The 17,585-nt window shown below is 40.0% G+C and overlaps 1 protein-coding gene across 5 annotated transcripts in view; it reads left to right on the top strand.

Moving 5' to 3' along the window:
• The window catches only part of VPS13B (vacuolar protein sorting 13 homolog B), a 427,169-nt gene that overhangs the window by 398,167 nt on the left and 11,417 nt on the right, over positions 1-17,585 (top strand). For 4 of the 5 annotated variants that reach the window (XM_071554088.1, XM_071554086.1, XM_071554089.1 and 1 more), the window contains exons 53-58: positions 636-763; positions 1,353-1,552; positions 4,040-4,158; positions 5,320-6,134; positions 9,860-10,036; positions 10,902-11,072. In XM_071554088.1, coding sequence (XP_071410189.1) covers positions 636-763; positions 1,353-1,552; positions 4,040-4,158; positions 5,320-6,134; positions 9,860-10,036; positions 10,902-11,072 — 1,610 coding nt within the window. Of the gene's footprint in view, positions 1-635; positions 764-1,352; positions 1,553-4,039; positions 4,159-5,319; positions 6,135-9,859; positions 10,037-10,901; positions 11,073-17,585 lie in introns of those variants that run through there. The other variant, XM_071554090.1, reaches the window with a different exon arrangement.

Below are 17,585 nucleotides of genomic sequence, written 5' to 3'. Positions count from 1 at the left end.
TGGATTTTTAAAATAACTGTGAGGTATAGTTTTTTAGAAATAGCCATAAATTTGCACAAGAAAAAGAAAGAATTTATGTTTATGTAAGAAGATGTTTTATGTAGCTAATGAGTAGAATTAAATTAATTTGTTTTCATTTTGGAAATTGATGTAGTGAGGATCCATAATATTAGCATTTAAAAGACTGATAGCATTGTGGATCATTCCAGGGGAGCAGTCAGTTACAGATTTATGTATTTGTTCCGATATTTTTCCTGCGTATCAGAGAAGTATCTGTGCAAATTCTTCTGGAAAATTTTAGTGATTTATGTTGAAAATTTGGTCCTACAATCTCATATTTTTAATTTAAGTCTCTGCTGGCTAGGGCTCTCATCTTGCAGACACACGTGTTCAATTTAACTCATGAGTAGTCTCTGTGAGGAGATTTCTTCTCTAATGTGTTTTAGGCTATTTCCACATGTTCTTCTGTTGAAGTGGAGATATGTACTTGCCTAAATGTAGATAAGTATCTGTGGAATTGAAACTTGATCATAAAGAATCTTACAGATGCTACTTTTGAATGTTTTTAATTGTTCAGGACAATAACAAGTAAATATTTTAAGCAAAACACGCATAATTCAATGTATCTGTTTCAGAGCTATAACACTGACTTATCAGGAGCATCTCGGCGTGACGTACCTAACCCTTACAGAGGATCCCAGTCCTCGTATCATTATACACAACAGGTGCCCAGTTACACTGCTTGTGAAAGAGAATTTCAAAGGTAGGCACTATGCAATAATTACAAACAGTGCACTGTTGTAGTATAAATTATTTTACTGTATCTCCAGTACAAAATTGAGTTCAATATATTTTTGTTACAATGAGAACTTCCTGCCCTGGTAAGGGCCTGTCTCAAAGTGAGAGACTCTGGAAGCTATTGAAGCGAACTGTGAGGTCAGGAGTATGAACTTAAATGTCTGCAGGCTTTGGGGTCTCCCTGGTTCCAGCTGTCAAGGTGACTCAGCTGTAGGGACATCATAGACAGTAGAGTTTTGTTGACATCAATTCAATCCTATGGAATATTTATATTTCCTTAGATTTGCAAATGTAGCACAAAACATATTGTCAAAATTGCAGTTACAGTATGTTAATGTAATGATCAGTGGAACATTATTTATTTAAAACCTCATGAAATTTTTTTAAAAAGAGAGAAAAAGCCCAAACATATAATATTCCAAAAATAGAAAAGCAATGTTTTTATTTATTAATAATTTTTTAAACAGAAACTTTTTCATTTTTGTAAATCAGTGAGTTTTGATTTCAGAGGGATCTTAGAAAGCCCTAATCTTGCATATTTTGTAAAATTTCAGATACACCAAAGTTTGAAGTTTATTGTAGAAAGATTCCAGCTGAATGTTCAGTTCATCATGAGCTTTACCATCAAGTCTCAAGCTATCCAGATTGCAAAACAAGAGATTTATTGCCCAGTATTCTTCTGAAAGTGATGTCATCTGATGAATTAGTAAATGAATGGAGTGATTTTGTGGACATCAACAATCAAGGAACACAAGTAAATCATTATAAACTATTTCCTAGTTCACAGCATAAATCGTTGTCTTCCTGACCTGCACAGTGTGTTGTTCCTCTGCAATAAGCATATCATTTCTGTTGGTTTTAGAGGGGAGTTTAAGTCTTGGGAGCTCTCCTGCCTAAGCCCCTTCCTGTGGAAGTTTTAGAACACAGACTGTCTTCTTCACTGGCTCTTTTTTAAAATAGCTACATCAAAAACACTTTCTAACACTGAATTTTTTCACTTCTTTTTAATCAACCTGGTGTTTCCTGGAAAAACCAGTCCTGAAAATTTCTGACCTCTGTAAGCAAAGAATGCCACAGGGGCCAGGAAAATCCCTCTATCTGGTAACTTAATTATCACAGGATTTTTCTCTTCACATCTTGTAGGAATCATCACTGTCATTCTCCCTCTGTGTCTTCACAGAAGCTACTCATGTCTTTCTAAAACAAAACAAAATCCCCTTTTCTTTGCTTCTGCTATTTTTCTTCACTCTTGAGGTAAAAGAAAGCTTCCTTGACTGGAGTAATTCTTTTTGATGGGAATTTTTTCCGTCTTTGAAGTCATTAGTTTACATGGAATCAACATAAACTGCTTGGCTCTTTGAAAGAAATACTAGTTTCAGATGTTTTCCCTGGGCAGCAATCACAAAATACTCTTGATTATTGAGTGTTATGTTATATAGCAAGTAGTTCAGTTCCATTCAGCAAGGCAGTCAAGCAATGCAGGGTTTCAAATTTCAGTCATTAATGTTTTGCCAGACCAGGGTTCTTTATAAGTATCTGGCTCCTAGAAGGAATTAGATGCTAAGACAACATTTGGGGATCATTGTCTACTTGAAGAGCTCTCCAAATAAAAAGTGTAGCATTCTGTTATTGAAGCTTTAGGGTTTATATGTAGAAAATTTCCCCAGGATTTCTCAGTCTGTCTTTCTCTTAGAAAACTATAAATATATGTTAATAAGGGATATGCTGATAGCATCACATACAGTTCAGTTCAGATTGTGAAATAACTGGGATTTAAAGAATCTTTCTATGCAGTCACAGGTACTTCTCTTCCTATTAGAAAGTAAATTAAGATTACTTAAAACTAATACCTTACTAAAACTCAAAGTGTTTATCTTCAGAATCATCTGAAATTGGAATTCAAATGACCAATCTGTAAGATCAATGAGAGTTTTTTACAATAATAAGGGTGTTTTGAAAATTCAGTGAATGTTCTTTTTTTCTCCATTGTCACCATGCAGGATTATAAATCTCTTCCAGACAAGCAAAGGATTAAAACTGACATGACAAAATTAGAAATTCTCTTACATGTAATTCTCAGAAGAATAAGGAATAATTTGATGAATGAAATTTTATATTCTGTACAATTTTACCATAAATAGTCTAATGAGAATCAGTTTACGTGCTGATGCTACTAAACTGCCAATTGTTTTTGCTTCTGGTGACTTGTTAACAGCAGTAAAGATTCTTCAAGACAAACAGCTGTTTATTTTACGTGTGCTTAGCCCACTGTCTTTGTGTTATTCCTTGACTTTCCTTTATATTATAGCTTCTGTCATTGCAGTCTAGTAAACAACTGTGTTGATTGTAGCCCTATAGGAATAGAGAAGCCAATTTGCTCTAACAAGGACTGCTGTGAGTTTTCCAAATCTTAAAATGCCTTAATCTTTTATGTTCTGGAGCAACACAAAACTTGCATGGAAATATTGCAGAATTAAGCTCCAAAGACAGTACATCACTTCTCTAAGTAGAATATTTATTCCTAAAGGCAACTTGTTCAGAATGGAAGTCTGTACATGTGTAAGCAAGACACAAACCTTTTGTCAAGTTCCCATTTCTCCTGCCTTTTGTAGGTGTTTTATGCTTTCAGTAGACTTATGCCATTTCTTTGGGGCAGCACCTGGTTTGTGAAGGTGTTCTCTCAAAACCAGTTTAGGTGGCTAAAAATGGGTTCAGTCTTGTTATTACAAAAGTCTTCATGGATCCAAAATGTTACTTATTTTTCAGTGTTCGTGTTTTGCAGCATGCTATCAGCCATTCAGCTAACCAGCTCTGAGCTGGGCCATCACAACAGAATGCTAGCTCAGGGTTTCTTTTCTAGAAAAGGGGGAATTTTCTAAAGCTTAAGGAACATACCTTTCTTCTTAATCCAAAATCACAGATTAAAATTTCCTATTTATTATTCTCATATAACCTCTCACCTCCCCAGCACATTTGGCTTATCTCTGGAGAATTTTCTTAGTAAAAGGTATTCAGTTGTACAGTTGAAGGATTAGATACAAATTCCAACTCACTGTACAACTGATACAATAGTATCAGAGCTGTTATTTTCGAAATTATTGACATCTTTTTTCCCCAAACATTATCATAATTTGAGCAAAAGATCTCAACCAGAAGGCATACTAAGAGGATTAATTCAATTTATGGCAATTAAAATAGTAATTTCAGTAACATTCTGTGTGTTTCTAACTCTCTCCACTAGATTGTGTTCTTAACTGGCTTTGGCTGTGTTTATGTGGACATTGCCCATCACTGTGGAACAATAGCCATAACCTTGGCCCCAGAAGGAAGAGCAGGATCTGTCAAGATCAACCTCAACAGGTACCTAAAGCACATAAAAGATGACAAAAAGCACTGTCACATAGTGCTGAGAGGTCAGTTACCTTTCCAAGTGTTAACTGACTTAGAAACTTTAGCTTAAATGTTTGTTTTGTTTAATACTGCTATGTGCTCTCTGGCATATGTTTAGACCATATGGCTTTGCATATCACACTTGAAAAGGAGAATCTAACATCAAAAGTCATGTCACTTTAGGGTAAACACTAGATGACTGATACAAAAAGAGGACCTGAGTTGTTTATTAAAGAAAAAGGCGTTTTCCATCATAATTTATTTTGGGTATAGTCATCAGTTTAAAATGTATTGAGCCATCTGTAATCTCAAAAGCTCCCAAGGAAACTTCATGTGCAAGGACCGTAGACATAGTCATACAATCAATAATCAATTGTACTTCATTGTAACATTCTTTAGAAGGCTTTCCTACTTCCATAACACACCACAACCTGGTCCTCAGCTTCATTCTAGTGCCATTATAATACTGCCTATTTCTAAGACACAGGCTGCCTGGCCTCCAGCAGTGCTGCTACAATAGAGTGAAATTTTTTTCTTTGTACTGTAATGAAGTATTAATCCCCAAGAAAAACTGGTCATCAGCAGTACAGAGTAGCCCACTTGCTAGTTACAATTGGCAGTGGGCAGCTAACACTGGAGGGGGGAAGTCCCCACAATGCTATCAGTGTAAAAATGCTGTAGTGGCTTCATTGGAGGGCACTCACTGCATGAAATGAATTATCCATAACGGTAGCCTTCAGTAGTGGCTCTCAGAAAATATTGGAACATCTGAGGCTGTTCATGAATCATCAGAAAATGGTATTTGTTGTTTGCTTTAGTATCTGGCTCTGTAGCAAATGTAATAGAGAATTACTGTGTGCATAGAGACACTCCTGTCCAAACTATCCTGCTGATTGATAAAAAAGAAAGAAACCTGGCACAGATGTATACTATCCCATTTCTTAGAAGACCTCCCAGGTGGTACCCTCTGTGGTGATTAAGGCTGTCAGATCCCATTGACATTAACGAGACTTGCACACTGAGTTTCCCGTGTGTTACAGAGCGTCTCTCCTGAGAGCTTTTTGGGAAAGCAAGATGCCAGGTAAGCTCAAAATACATGAAGTAACAACCTTTCTTTTCCCTCCTATCTAGGAGTCAAGAACAGACCCTGTCGCTGAAAATGTTCATCAGTCAGTTAAGTCTTGCTGCATTTGATGATATTACAAACCACAAAGTATCATCTGAGCTTCTGCGTCTCACAGCAGACAATGTTTTCCTCCACATGGCCCCAGCCACCAGCTCCCTGTCTCAGGAGTTCCAGCGGGACTCTGTGGAAGGCCTCCCACAATTTCACAGTCTCCAGGTGTATTGTGAAGATTTGCAACTGGACAATCAGTTGTACAGCAAATCCAATTTCCATTTTGCAGTCCTGCTGTGCCAAGGAGAGAAAAATGAGACTGTGCAGTGGTCGAGAGTGAACAACCTCATTGTGTGTAACAAAGATTTGGAAAGCTATAAGGAAAACTGCTTTATAAAACTCTGCATTACTTTTTCTGAGGAAGAGAATTTCATGTTTCATGTGAATGACCTCAGCTTTGAGCTCAAACCAGCTAGGCTGTATGTAGAAGACACCTTTGTTTATTACATAAAGACATTGTTTGATACATATCTTCCAGAAAACAAAACTGCTTGTAAATCCATGAATGCTTCAGACACTACCCTGATAGTGCCTGAACAAGTGAGAGAGCATGCCAGAGCTTTAGTTAAGCCGGTGAAGCTAAGAAAATTAACAATACAACCTGTAAATCTACTTGTCAGTATTCATGCTTCATTGAAACTGTATATAGCCTCGGATCACACCCCTCTCTCCTTCTCTGTGTTTGAGCGAGGACCCATCTTCACCACTGCCAGGCAGCTTGTCCATGCCTTGGCCATGCATTACGCTGCAGGGGCACTTTTCAGAGCAGGTCAGTACCTTTCCTTAGCATGTAACATTTTATTAGGAATCAGGATTCTGTGATTGTCTCTCAACTAGATATTAGCTGTACAATTACTGCTTTCCTCAGACACTGTTTGATAATGATACTTTCAGACACCTTTCAGGTCCTGCCGTACAACAGAAGGGAAATAAAATGGCTGAGCAGACACCAGTGAAGATTTGCAAAGTTGTGCTAAGATTAGCCAGCTGCCTGAAGGCTTTACAAAACCCTGAACACAGCATAAAAATGTATTCTAGCTGGCTTAGGTTTTGTCCTTTTATATTATAGCACTAGCCAGAATCAACCCACATTCCTCACATAAACTCCCCAAAACTACATTTAATCAAATTATTCAGCATGTTACTCTGCATTCAGAAGTAAATTACAGCCCTGTATGTTGTTTTGTTGTTAAAACTCCTTTTGGCTGCAGTTTATGATTAGGAATCTGTCTTTCTTCATACAGCCTTCAATCTAAACTGGCACACAGATGTTTGTTGTCATTTGATCCAAGAACTATGAAGTTTGCTGTTACTAACTTTTTCCCTCATAGGATCAATAGTGAGCAATTAGTCTTTTTAGGTTATCAGGTAAATTCTGTTTCCCCTAAATATTAATTTAGAAATCACGAAATTTGGTCTCTGATGTGTCTTAGTATGGCACAGAACTTGAACCTGAAGCAGGAGGAAGCTACTTCATGGCCACACACAAGCAGCATACTCCACAATGAAATGTGAGATTTATTTTCCTTCTACACTAATGGTTAGGTTTTCTGAGATCCTGATGCTTCCATTTGTGCTGCCAGCATAGCTGCAACCTGATTTCTGTGCAAAAATTGTTTCCAAAACTGTACACATGCATTTCAGCTATTTCTAAACAGAAATAGTGAAATGCTGACCTGGTCTTTCACTGTGTGCATATCTGACTTGCATTGTTACTTGTGACAACTCAATTTGCACCAGGACATTGCGTAGCAATTCATTATTTTCTTGTATTATTCTACTTGCAAAATTTGCAGGTTTTTCTTTTTGCTACTCATTTGCATTTGTTTTGCAGTTCAATCTCTTAGTACAAAAGGGGAAATCTTGTTTGTTAATGAACAATGAAACTGTGGCCAAATATGAAATGCTTCTCCCCATGGTTTGCTAGGAGTGGTGATACAGTACTTACAGACTGCAGCAGGAATCTGGGGCTATCCTGGCTTTTTATCTGCCACTTCCCAGGTGAGGCACACAGGCTGGGTAGGGATTCCTGAGCCTGCTCTTGTTCTTCCTCCTGTGCTAGCCTCGCAGTGTGCAGCAGTGCAGAGGCCAGCAGTTGTTCTGGGCATGTGATGCAGATTTGAATATGAAGAAAGGAGGTTTGCTTCAGTGGTACTTCTCTTCAGGAAAATGCATCAGCATATATTTGGTTAATACTTTAATCCCACTCAAAGAACTAAAACTAAAACATACTGTTTGAAAGGGGTCACCATGATTAAAATGGTGAATTGTACTGATTAGTGTTTGCTTTAGCAAAGAAGATGCTTTATGTCAAACTGTTTCTAACACTTATCTAACCTGTAGTTGCCTATAAAGAAAATGCAGTGGCTCTTCACTAATATAGTCATGAGTATTTCATGTCAGTGATATAATTTCTAAGCATACTGTGGGAAATGGTACTTCTGCAAAGTAAATGCCACACAGAGCTTGTGAATCAAGGAATTATTCCTTGTTCCTTATTTTCCTATTCCTGAATTACTCCCACGCCTTCCTCCTTGGGTTGTGTGATCTGTGCCAGTGGTGAGGAGCTGTTTGTTTTGCTCTGAGCATTGGCCAGGGAGGGTCACCCAATCCTGAGAGCTTCCCAAACCGGAGAGCCACAGGGCAGGGACAGCCTGCAGCAGATCATCCCTGGGCATGAGGCAAGCCATACATTTTGTGTTTAACTCTTTTCTTTCCTGGTTTTTATCTGTTTTTCATTTCTGAATGTGCTGGCTGGCCCAGCATGTGAGGGGAGTTGCAGGGGATCTTGCAGGACATCAAGGCACTGAACTGCAGTGTCCTGCTGCCCCTTTCCATCACACCACCACCTGAGACAAGGAATGCCAAGAATATTTAGGAGGGAAAAAGGCTGTAAGGGACCATTGCAATAGTATTGATCAGAATAAGCAGAAAGAGCATCTCTTACATCTGTACATGCTTCCACACCCCTCCAGCTTTTCATCACTTCATACAGTGGCAAAGATAATTTATTAAAATTGCTGCAGTGAGGCAGTTGCAGTCCCAGCCTGGAGCACTGGCTTCCCCTGGTCCTGGCAGGGAAGGACTGCCAGGGGACACTTGTTTTCAGGGCAGGCACGACGAGGCCACAGTGTGTGTTGCTGCTCTGTTGCATTGCCAGTAGCACTTGGTTTTTGTTCTTGTAGTCCATCCCACCCTCTTCCTTATGTCCACTCTGGTTCCTGCTTTTTATGGTGCATGTACTGAAGCTCTGAACCTGCCAGGACTGAAATGTGGGACAGATTCAACACGATTAATAGATTTTCCAGAAGCTTAGAATGATAGTATGAGATTAATTCATTTCATATGAGTAAGGTTTTCTCTTCTGTTCAGCTTCATGGTTCAGCCTTCCACAGGAGTGACTGGGAGGGGGTTAACAGAGAACAGGAAAAGCATCTGGATAGCAGGAGTTTGTGGTGAGATGGGAATAAGGAGGGCAGAGCACAGATCAAGGCTCTCTTGGGGGAGCAGAAGGCAGTCTATCCATCCTCCAGTCCCCTGGCCCTGTCACATCTTGTGCCACTCTGACAGTGCCAGTTGAAATTCATGGTACCAAGGCTCAGAGACCAAGCAGTTCTCGTTTAATATTTCTGAATTGCTCTCTCTGGGCTGCCAAAAAAAAAAGAGTTATGCAGCACTATTTCCCTAATAAATCTGCTGCCAAGCAGCCTGAGAAAGACAAGACCTGCAAACAGGTTTCCAGCAACAGATTGCTGTGTGCTCGGCCAACCAGCAAGCTGCTGGCAACCCTGCATTTATATAGGAAACCAGATCCGCAGATACCTCTCCTGGGATATGCATAAGGAATACTCCCCTATGAGTAACCTAATCAGCATGTAGATGTCATTGCTGTTTACACAACTGTACTGAGCAGAAGACATTTGTCTGGCTTTCACTGCACTCCAAAAGAAAATGATCAGCTTAGAAGTGTTGGGGTGGATTTAAAATAACTTCTTAAGCACTTGTCAAAAATCTGCATCCCTTTTCCTAACACTCCATCAAGCAATTGACCTGCACACTCCCGTAAAGCAGTACATTGTATCATTGTAAACTCCCTGTCACAATTCTATCACATGAGGATGTGAAATCACAGCGCTGCCTTATACCGTCTAAAGCCAACCCAGCCATCTGAACCTGCAGTCCTGTTCCTCCGTAGCTGTGAGGCTCTTGCATCCACCTCCCTGCACACTTTTAGCAGAAATACGGGAAGCTCCTGGAAGGAAGTAATTCTAAAGCTATTTGAGAGTTTGCCAAAAGGATTTCTTTGATTTACGAAGTATGAAAGATTGCCATTTCTGAATTCATAGTGGATGAGTTATTTCCTGTGTTTTGCTCAAAGGAAGTTCGTAATGCGATGAATTCTAGTGTGAAAAAGATAATTAAGAAATCAGCTTTTCACAACTGCTGCTTCTGCAGTTTTTGCAGCCGTAACATGTATCTTGTTTCTCCACACAGGCTGGGTCGTTGGATCGCTGGAAATTCTTGGGAGCCCGGCTAGCCTAGTGAGAAGCATAGGGAATGGCATTGCTGATTTCTTTAGGCTCCCCTATGAAGGGCTGACCAGAGGCCCAGGAGCATTTGTCAGTGGAGTTTCCAGAGGAACAACATCATTTGTAAAACACATTTCCAAAGGTAGAGCTTTCACTTTGTTACTCCAACCACGGCTCTGTCATCCTGCGTTGTTAAAGGATGCATTAAAGTAGCTTGTAGCTTGGTTGGGCTTGCTAGGCTGCAGCAAAATGCTGGGAAGGGTAACAAAGCTCACATGTAAACTCTCATGTATTAAACAGATCACCACTTAACTGAAGTGCATGAGAATGTTTCAGAAACATCAGAATCTTAAACCTCCCAGTAGGAAATAGAGATTCACTCAGTAAATATTTTGTGTGATAACTGCAAAAGTATTAAAGGTGTTCTGCACTTCTGCTAGTCATCAGAAATTCTACACTTGGTCGCCTCATCATATTTATTATTTCTTTAGAAAAAGAAAAAAGCAGTAGATACAGTTGTCATAACTGTGTAAGTAAGTGAATAGGCTTTGACAGCGGGGCTGTGCTGGCCGGGAACGCGAGCAGAGTTCTTTGCGAAGGCTGTACACACAGTGCCATCGCGTGGCTGCGGCTGCTGCAGGGGCTTGCGGCTGCTGCTGCCGCTCCCGCTCCAGCCTCCCGCTCCTCCTGTAAACATTTGCTTACCTTTCCGCCACCCCCTCCCTCCGTTTAGAAGGCAGAGAGGTGGGGAAAGATGTTAGTATGAGCTGCTGTCCCAGCGGCCAGGCGAACCTGGAGCGGGCTGATGTGAAAGGCGTGACGTGCACCGCAGCAGCAGCAACGTGGGGATGCTGAACAAACAGTACAGCGTCTTATACATGGGTATCTGTTCAGTGGACTTGCTGTTCTGCTCGTAAGCTCAGTGTTGCAGTGAGGCATACAACATATCCATGTTTTAAATTAAAGCATTTTGATCCAGACTCAAATGTATATCTCCATGTATTTAGGTACACTGACGTCAATTACCAATCTGGCAACAAGTCTTGCTCGGAATATGGATAGGCTGTCACTGGATGAGGAGCATTACAACAGACAAGAAGAATGGAGAAGGCAGCTTCCAGAGAGCCTGGGAGAAGGACTGAGACAGGGGCTGTCTCGATTAGGCATTAGCCTTCTAGGTAATGTACTATTAAATATCAAGTTCAGTGATAATACTATTTTCTAATCTGCTCACCAGCCTTTTCGACATGTGACTTATAATTCCAAATTCAGGGGGTTTGGTGTTTTCTTGTGAAATGACCTCACAGTATGTATATGAAATACTGTTTCTTTTTATCAAGATTTAGTGACTTGTGTATATGTTTTTTGCTGATAAAGTAATTGCAGATATAGAATGAGTTTGCACTTTATTTGTGAAATAATATTTTCTCTGGTACATGATGTATAAAATAAACAAATATGCATTGGTTGGGATGACTTGTAACTAAGTCAGCACAAAGACATCCCCATGTTCATGTTAACTTTCCAGTGAGTTATAGGAATGCCTTCTGAACCTGCTTGTTTTTGCTGCACTGTAGATATTGGGGCTTCTTGGGTTTGTTTGAAAACCACTTGCACTTAGTGCAGATGTTAAGTAAGCTTTGATGAGGAATTCTGGTATTACAAAGATCATCCTGTTTCCGTGTAATTGTATTCTCAAGCATCTGAGTCAAGTGAAGATTACTCTGTCCATTTCAAAATAGTACCTAAAAATTTGAAAACTAACCCATAGTGGAAAAAATCTCTGCAAGAAGTTTTGCAGTAAGGGGCTGGGTTTTCTGGGTTACTTTGACTTGTCACACAGCAAAGGAATGCAGAACTGTATTCTTTGGCAGAGTTCCTCAGTATGTATTAAACAGTATGAATCTCTTAGAGATCAAAGTGGCCGAAAGCAGTCCAGTGCAAAAGGTTAGACGAGCTGAAGCTTGAAAGGATTTTTACTCTTTCCTAATCTTCAGTAGTGTACACAACTCCTAAATTTGCAACCGCAACCCTGAAAGCCCCAAAGAGGAAGTGGTAAAAATGTTACAAGTTTGGGTTAAGTTACTGGGAATTATTTTAAGCAATAATGTTAGATGATGTGAAGCACTGTCATTTGATAATGCCTGTAAACTGGCAAGCAAGTGTCCTGGGAGAAATGTGCATAAAGGAGAAATCTCATGTATTAGTAGCCACTGTCCCAATAGTAACCTGTTACTGGTGTTGCAAATTGCAGGCAGTTTAGAGGAGTTTTATTTTTCCTTTGTGTTTTATTGGGCTGAGGGCAGTCAGGTTGCGCAGCTGGATGAAAGATCATACTTCTAAAAGCACTGTGTCAGTGGGGTGTGCATGTGCTGCTGAAATGGGTTGGTGATCTTGGCTCATGGATCATTAATAAGACAGCAAGGTAACATGGTGGCTGTGCCCCTTTACTGATGCACCAGGGCCCCTCAGAGCTAACAGCGTCAGCTGTGCAGCCTGAAGGAAAGAGGAAACCTTTGTAGCTTTGGCTGTAACACAGCAAGGTTTGTACTGGTCGGGAGAGCTGGGACTCGCACCAAGCAGGCAGAGATGCACCGTCCCCGCACTCCTCACGCACAGGGCTGCCTCCTTCGAGGGCGGACACCCCAGTTATAAACAAAACCAAAGAAGAGTTACAGCTTCAGTGTCCTAGAGTTCCTGAGAAATCACATTTCATGTTAGAAACTTAGAGCTTCCTATTAGCATTTAAACAGTGCTACTCCACAAGCTGGGGTTCTTGTTCTTATTCCCGCTGTAATTATTTAGAGATTCCTTCCTGCTAAAATACCTCTGTTCTGAGCAGTGGAGGCAATGAAGCACCCATATAAATAGCTACAGCTACTGTATAGCTGGACTTGACAAGTGTGGAACCTCTTATTGAGGGAGAAATCAGAAATATTCCATGGAATTTGTATTAAGCATAATTTTTTTATTTCAACCTGATTTTTAAAAAGCATATTTCCTCTGTGTACACAGCAGCATTCATATAAATTGTGTCAATACCTAAATTAAGAATAGACCTATGTTTCAGTTTTTACAAACACATCAGAAAACTGTTTCTGTCCTGACCATTTAGTTTAAATAATATTGTGGCTTCCAAAAAAAAAAACAGTCACAGCTGAATGACAGGTATCTCTGCGCTGCTTTTTTTTCACCAGAGTGTTCAGAATGAACAGGAACGTGCTTACTCCAAAAACAATTACAGGTTCTTCATGCATAACAAAACGAAGTGAAGCTGCAGTTGGGTTGTTTCATATGGATAAAGAGTTCGATGAGCACAGAAGTGCGGAGAGCAAGACCATTTGAAGCCACAGTTTCTGTGACTTTCTAATTGTACATCTGAGATGTGCAAGAGAGATTTTGAGGAGAGTCACAGTATTCTCATGTTCAGAAAATCCATTTGACCCACGCAAGCAGCTAAAAAATGATAAATGCAGATTTTGTGCTGAGGCACAGTCATGTAAGAGGGCTCAGTTCACCCATACATTGTTGTGTCTACCCAGAAAAAAGTTACCTTTCTGATTTTTCTGAAAATTTGGCTCATGGTGGCCCTGATTCAGCAGAGCACTTAAGCATGTGCTTAAGAGCTTTGCTGATTCAAGGCCAAAATCATGTACTCTTGTCTCCTCCTCAGTGCAAGTTGTTCCCTGTGGTACATTCTTAAGTGCTTTGTCCTGTCTCATTTTAAATGACTCAAGCGCTGTCAGGGTGTTGTTTGATTTGATTGTTATCTTTGGCCAGCTGCTGTCTTCTTTTCTAGTTTGGGGGAGACTTCTAGGTCATTTTAGTAACATTTGTGTGTGAAAAGAGGCAAAATCTTATGATAGGTGTGTTACTTTCTTTTATATGATTAGACAAAAGTGCAGCGAAATTTTATGTAAAATATTTAGTTGATTGACTCCTGACTGAGGAACTTTCTTTTGCATTTTGCATGACAGGGTCAAACTTAAAATGATAATTTACATGTTAAACAGATGATTGAAACTATAGCCTTTGTTTTCAACTACTGGTCCTAGTGAAAAATACCGTATTGAAGTAGGAAGTTGAAGCATTTCTGAATAACCAAAAAGTTGACAACTATTCAAAAAGCCATTTTGTACAGTGGCAAAAGTGCTCGACATTTCAGTTGCTCCTTCCTGCTTTTGGGGAGAAGGAATTGAGTCGTGCTGACTGACAGTGTCACTGTTCTGCTAGCGAAGGTAAAGCCTGGGTTTCAGAAGCCCAGATGTTTGTTATTGCGGATGGTGGTGGCTGTTGTTGCTGTGCAGTTCTCACTGAATCGGGGCTACCCTACGTTTGCCAATCTACAACAAGCCACTGCTATCCTGAAGGTGTGTGCTGTTCCACACACTAATTCTGAAAATACGTTAATGCACAGCAAACACGTGCTCTTTTCTTTGAGCTGCATTTTTATGTGATGTTTGCTGTGTGAGACTACACTTTATCTGTGTTTTTGGTGTGGAACACTTGCAGCACTCCTGAAGGACAGCAGAGAAAGCAAAAGGAAGCAAAATGGTTTCAGCTTGGCTGGCTTCCAGCCTCATGGAAAAGCATGGCCCATTTCTCTTGGGGGGAGACAGATTTTTTCCAGTTAAGTCTTGGTCTTGCAGAGTTTGTCACAAGCAATCCAAGCTTTGCTGGGTTCTGTGAGCTGTACTGCATTCACCAACTTTGTCAGTCTGCGCACGAACCAGTTGCTGCCCATAATCAAATTCTTGAAGTAATCCAGTGATATACTCTGAACTATCTGAATTTTGTAGTTATCAAAGTAACTTTTTTATTGTTACTGAGCAACATGTATTAACCAGAGAGCACCCCATCTGATGTTTAGCAGATGTTATGTTGTTGCTGGAACCTCTTTGGTCCAGTAATGGAAGAATATGTTTTTGTTTTGTTGCTTTGGTGTTTAATTTTATTGAGGTTTTCTTTATACATACATAATCTGTGTGTACATATGTGGACATGCATATAAAATCAAATGCCTAGGATGGGGAAGAAAAGAAAAGTGGAGAATGGTTTCATTTAATAAAAAAAGTAATAACGAGCAAGGGACATTACAGGGAAAGGACAGGGACAGCAGTAGGATACCATGTGAGAATGTGAGATGAGAGTGGGGAGGGCAGAACCACTACATGTATTTCCATGCTCTGTTCCCCTGAAACCCTCCTGAAATCTGGCAGGGAGAGACCTTCTGTGGTAAGTCTATCCAGCATAGTGCTCCTGCCACAAACTTTATGTTAGAATAATGCAAGAAGTCACAGGCAGAGGGAACCGTTTGCACCGTTCCTGGTGTGAGGAGATGCCCTGAACCTCCCATGTGTGTCACTGCTATCTCACTCCTGTTGGGTTTTAAGGTTGCTCAGCCATTGGCTTATTTTTTTTCCTCCTTTGCCCACACATGCACATGGGAAAGGAGCTGCACAGATCTTGATTCCCCACACAAGGGTAGTAGGACCAGCCACTCCTCAATGACAGGAGTAAGGTTATAGTTTATTATGTGATTTTTGGGTATGGCCACACCACATGAATAAGTTACATCAGTGAGTTACAATTTGAGATAAGGAATTACAAAGGGTGAGCATAGAGCAGGAGATCATTGGTTTTGTTTTTGCAGGTAGAACAACAGGACTTGCAAAAGGATTTGAGGTATGAAAGCACAGTATCTTCACAGACAAGTTCAGAGCATGCATAAAATGGCAGAGTAACAGAAAGTATGGAAGTACTAAACAACTGGCTAATTAAATTATATATTATTTGAGGCACTATATAAATAATCTTATATAACAGTCACAGCAGTTTCCATTCTGTTTCCTTGTCCTCTGGGCCTAACTGCAGTTGAGAAGTGCCTGGAGCATCCTACAGGTCCTTTGGAGTAGGCTTTAATTTATTATTACCTTATAACATTGCTGAAGTGTATTGCAGTAAATAATTTACTAGTGCTAGGACTTAGGCAGATTACATTTAATAAGGCAATAACTTCTGTTCTGAAAGTGCAGTGGCTGTGAATGACCTCAAGAGATAGGGTGAAGGAGGTCACAGGGTAATGTGTAATATTGTAACTTAGAGCACTAAGTATTGTTTCATGCCTTCAAATGCGTCACAATTGCACAAAAGCAAAGACTGGTCAAACAATCCCAATTGTGTAATATGGTGTTGGGGTATTATTTTAGTCAAGCAGTAGGAGCAGCTGGTAAGTGCTAATGAATTGAAAATTGTACCATTTCCATGGCCTGGCATAAAGGAAGAAGCTTCATGGCCTTTGTGGTACAAAGGGTGAGCATTCAGCTGCACGCTCAGCTTCAGTGGGTGAGATCAGTTAAGATCAGGAGTCACATGAAAGATAGACCAGCATTTTCTGGGAAAATACTGTACATTTATCAGTAAAGGATGCACATACAGAAGCTGGAAGAAATCTCTTTAAGAGGAGAGGAAGGCATTTATGTGGGATGCAAGTTTCTTGAATTGCTGATAGATGGTATCCCAGGGACAAGGGTCTGGGGAAATGTGTGCTGCTTCTCATCCCCGTTTTTCTTTGGACAGAAAACCAGTGTTCAAGTACAATATTAATTCCTGTTATTCAAAGTCAGCAACTTCTTCATTTATGCAGTGACAGTAACTAAAACCATCTGCAGACCAGTTAGCAGCTCACTGCCTGCTGCATGTCACGCTGGTAAAGACCAGGCAAATACCTCGGTTGCGATTGTCCGAATCCGTGCAATTACGCCTGGATTTGCTTCTGCACACAAAGCAGAATCTTCAAAGATGTCTGGGTTGCAGTGACAATGCCTGGTTACCAGGGTGACACTCAGTCCTCCTCATTAAATAATTGTTTTATCTTGATATTTGCAGCTGCAGGTGCAAACTGAGAGCTGGTCAAGGAGCCTGCAAACTTGCTTTTCACTGAGCAGAGCACCTTGGATCAAGCAGTCTGGTGTCGCTTTGTCCAATCCTTGTGCTCTCAGCAATTTCCAAATAGCTTATCTATCAAAATTACAACAACTAGAGACATGTCTGTGCTTAAGTGGATAGTGTAAACCCAAGATCAAAGAAATGTACCACCTCACATACCTGTTTACATTTAGGAAGATTTAAGTTGGAGTTCTTTGTTGATACTAAAAGCTGGGAAGGTCACTGTGTCACTTGTAAAAGTTTGACCTATGCACATTAAAGTAAAATATGATTGTTTTTACAAAAAAGTAACAAAAAGTCTCAAAGTCTAATTCTTCTAATCTTAGTAATATATCAAAAGTTGCATTAGCTTATGAACATTTCTGGCAGTAGAAGAGGATATAAAAATGATCTATTGAATACAAGCAGTTTTTATTCTCACAAAGTCAATCTCACACTTACGTGAAAATCTCATTTCCACAGCAGCTCAAGTCATCTAAAACCAGAGGATTTTATTCCCAGCTCAACATTTCCAGAATTGCTACATAGAATGAGCCAAATTAAACTAACTCAGCAAGAGCATTTAGCAGAAGTAGTTGAAAGAGGAAAACATACTGTAAGGTTAGGTGATCTGAATGTTTAAAAAAAAAGTCAAAATTTAACTGAAAGTGAAGCTAAGATAGTGTTCAGCTAATTGGGCATATGCTGAATAGCTGTATAAGAGTAGGGTACAGTCTCTAATCCAGGCACTATTCCAGTAGTAA

The sequence above is a fragment of the Pithys albifrons genome, chromosome 4, assembly GCF_047495875.1.
Source record: "Pithys albifrons albifrons isolate INPA30051 chromosome 4, PitAlb_v1, whole genome shotgun sequence".
Taxonomy (NCBI): Eukaryota; Metazoa; Chordata; class Aves; order Passeriformes; family Thamnophilidae; genus Pithys; species Pithys albifrons.
The sequence above is the reverse complement of the archived record's forward strand: the minus strand, read 5'-3'. Positions and strand labels throughout refer to the sequence as shown.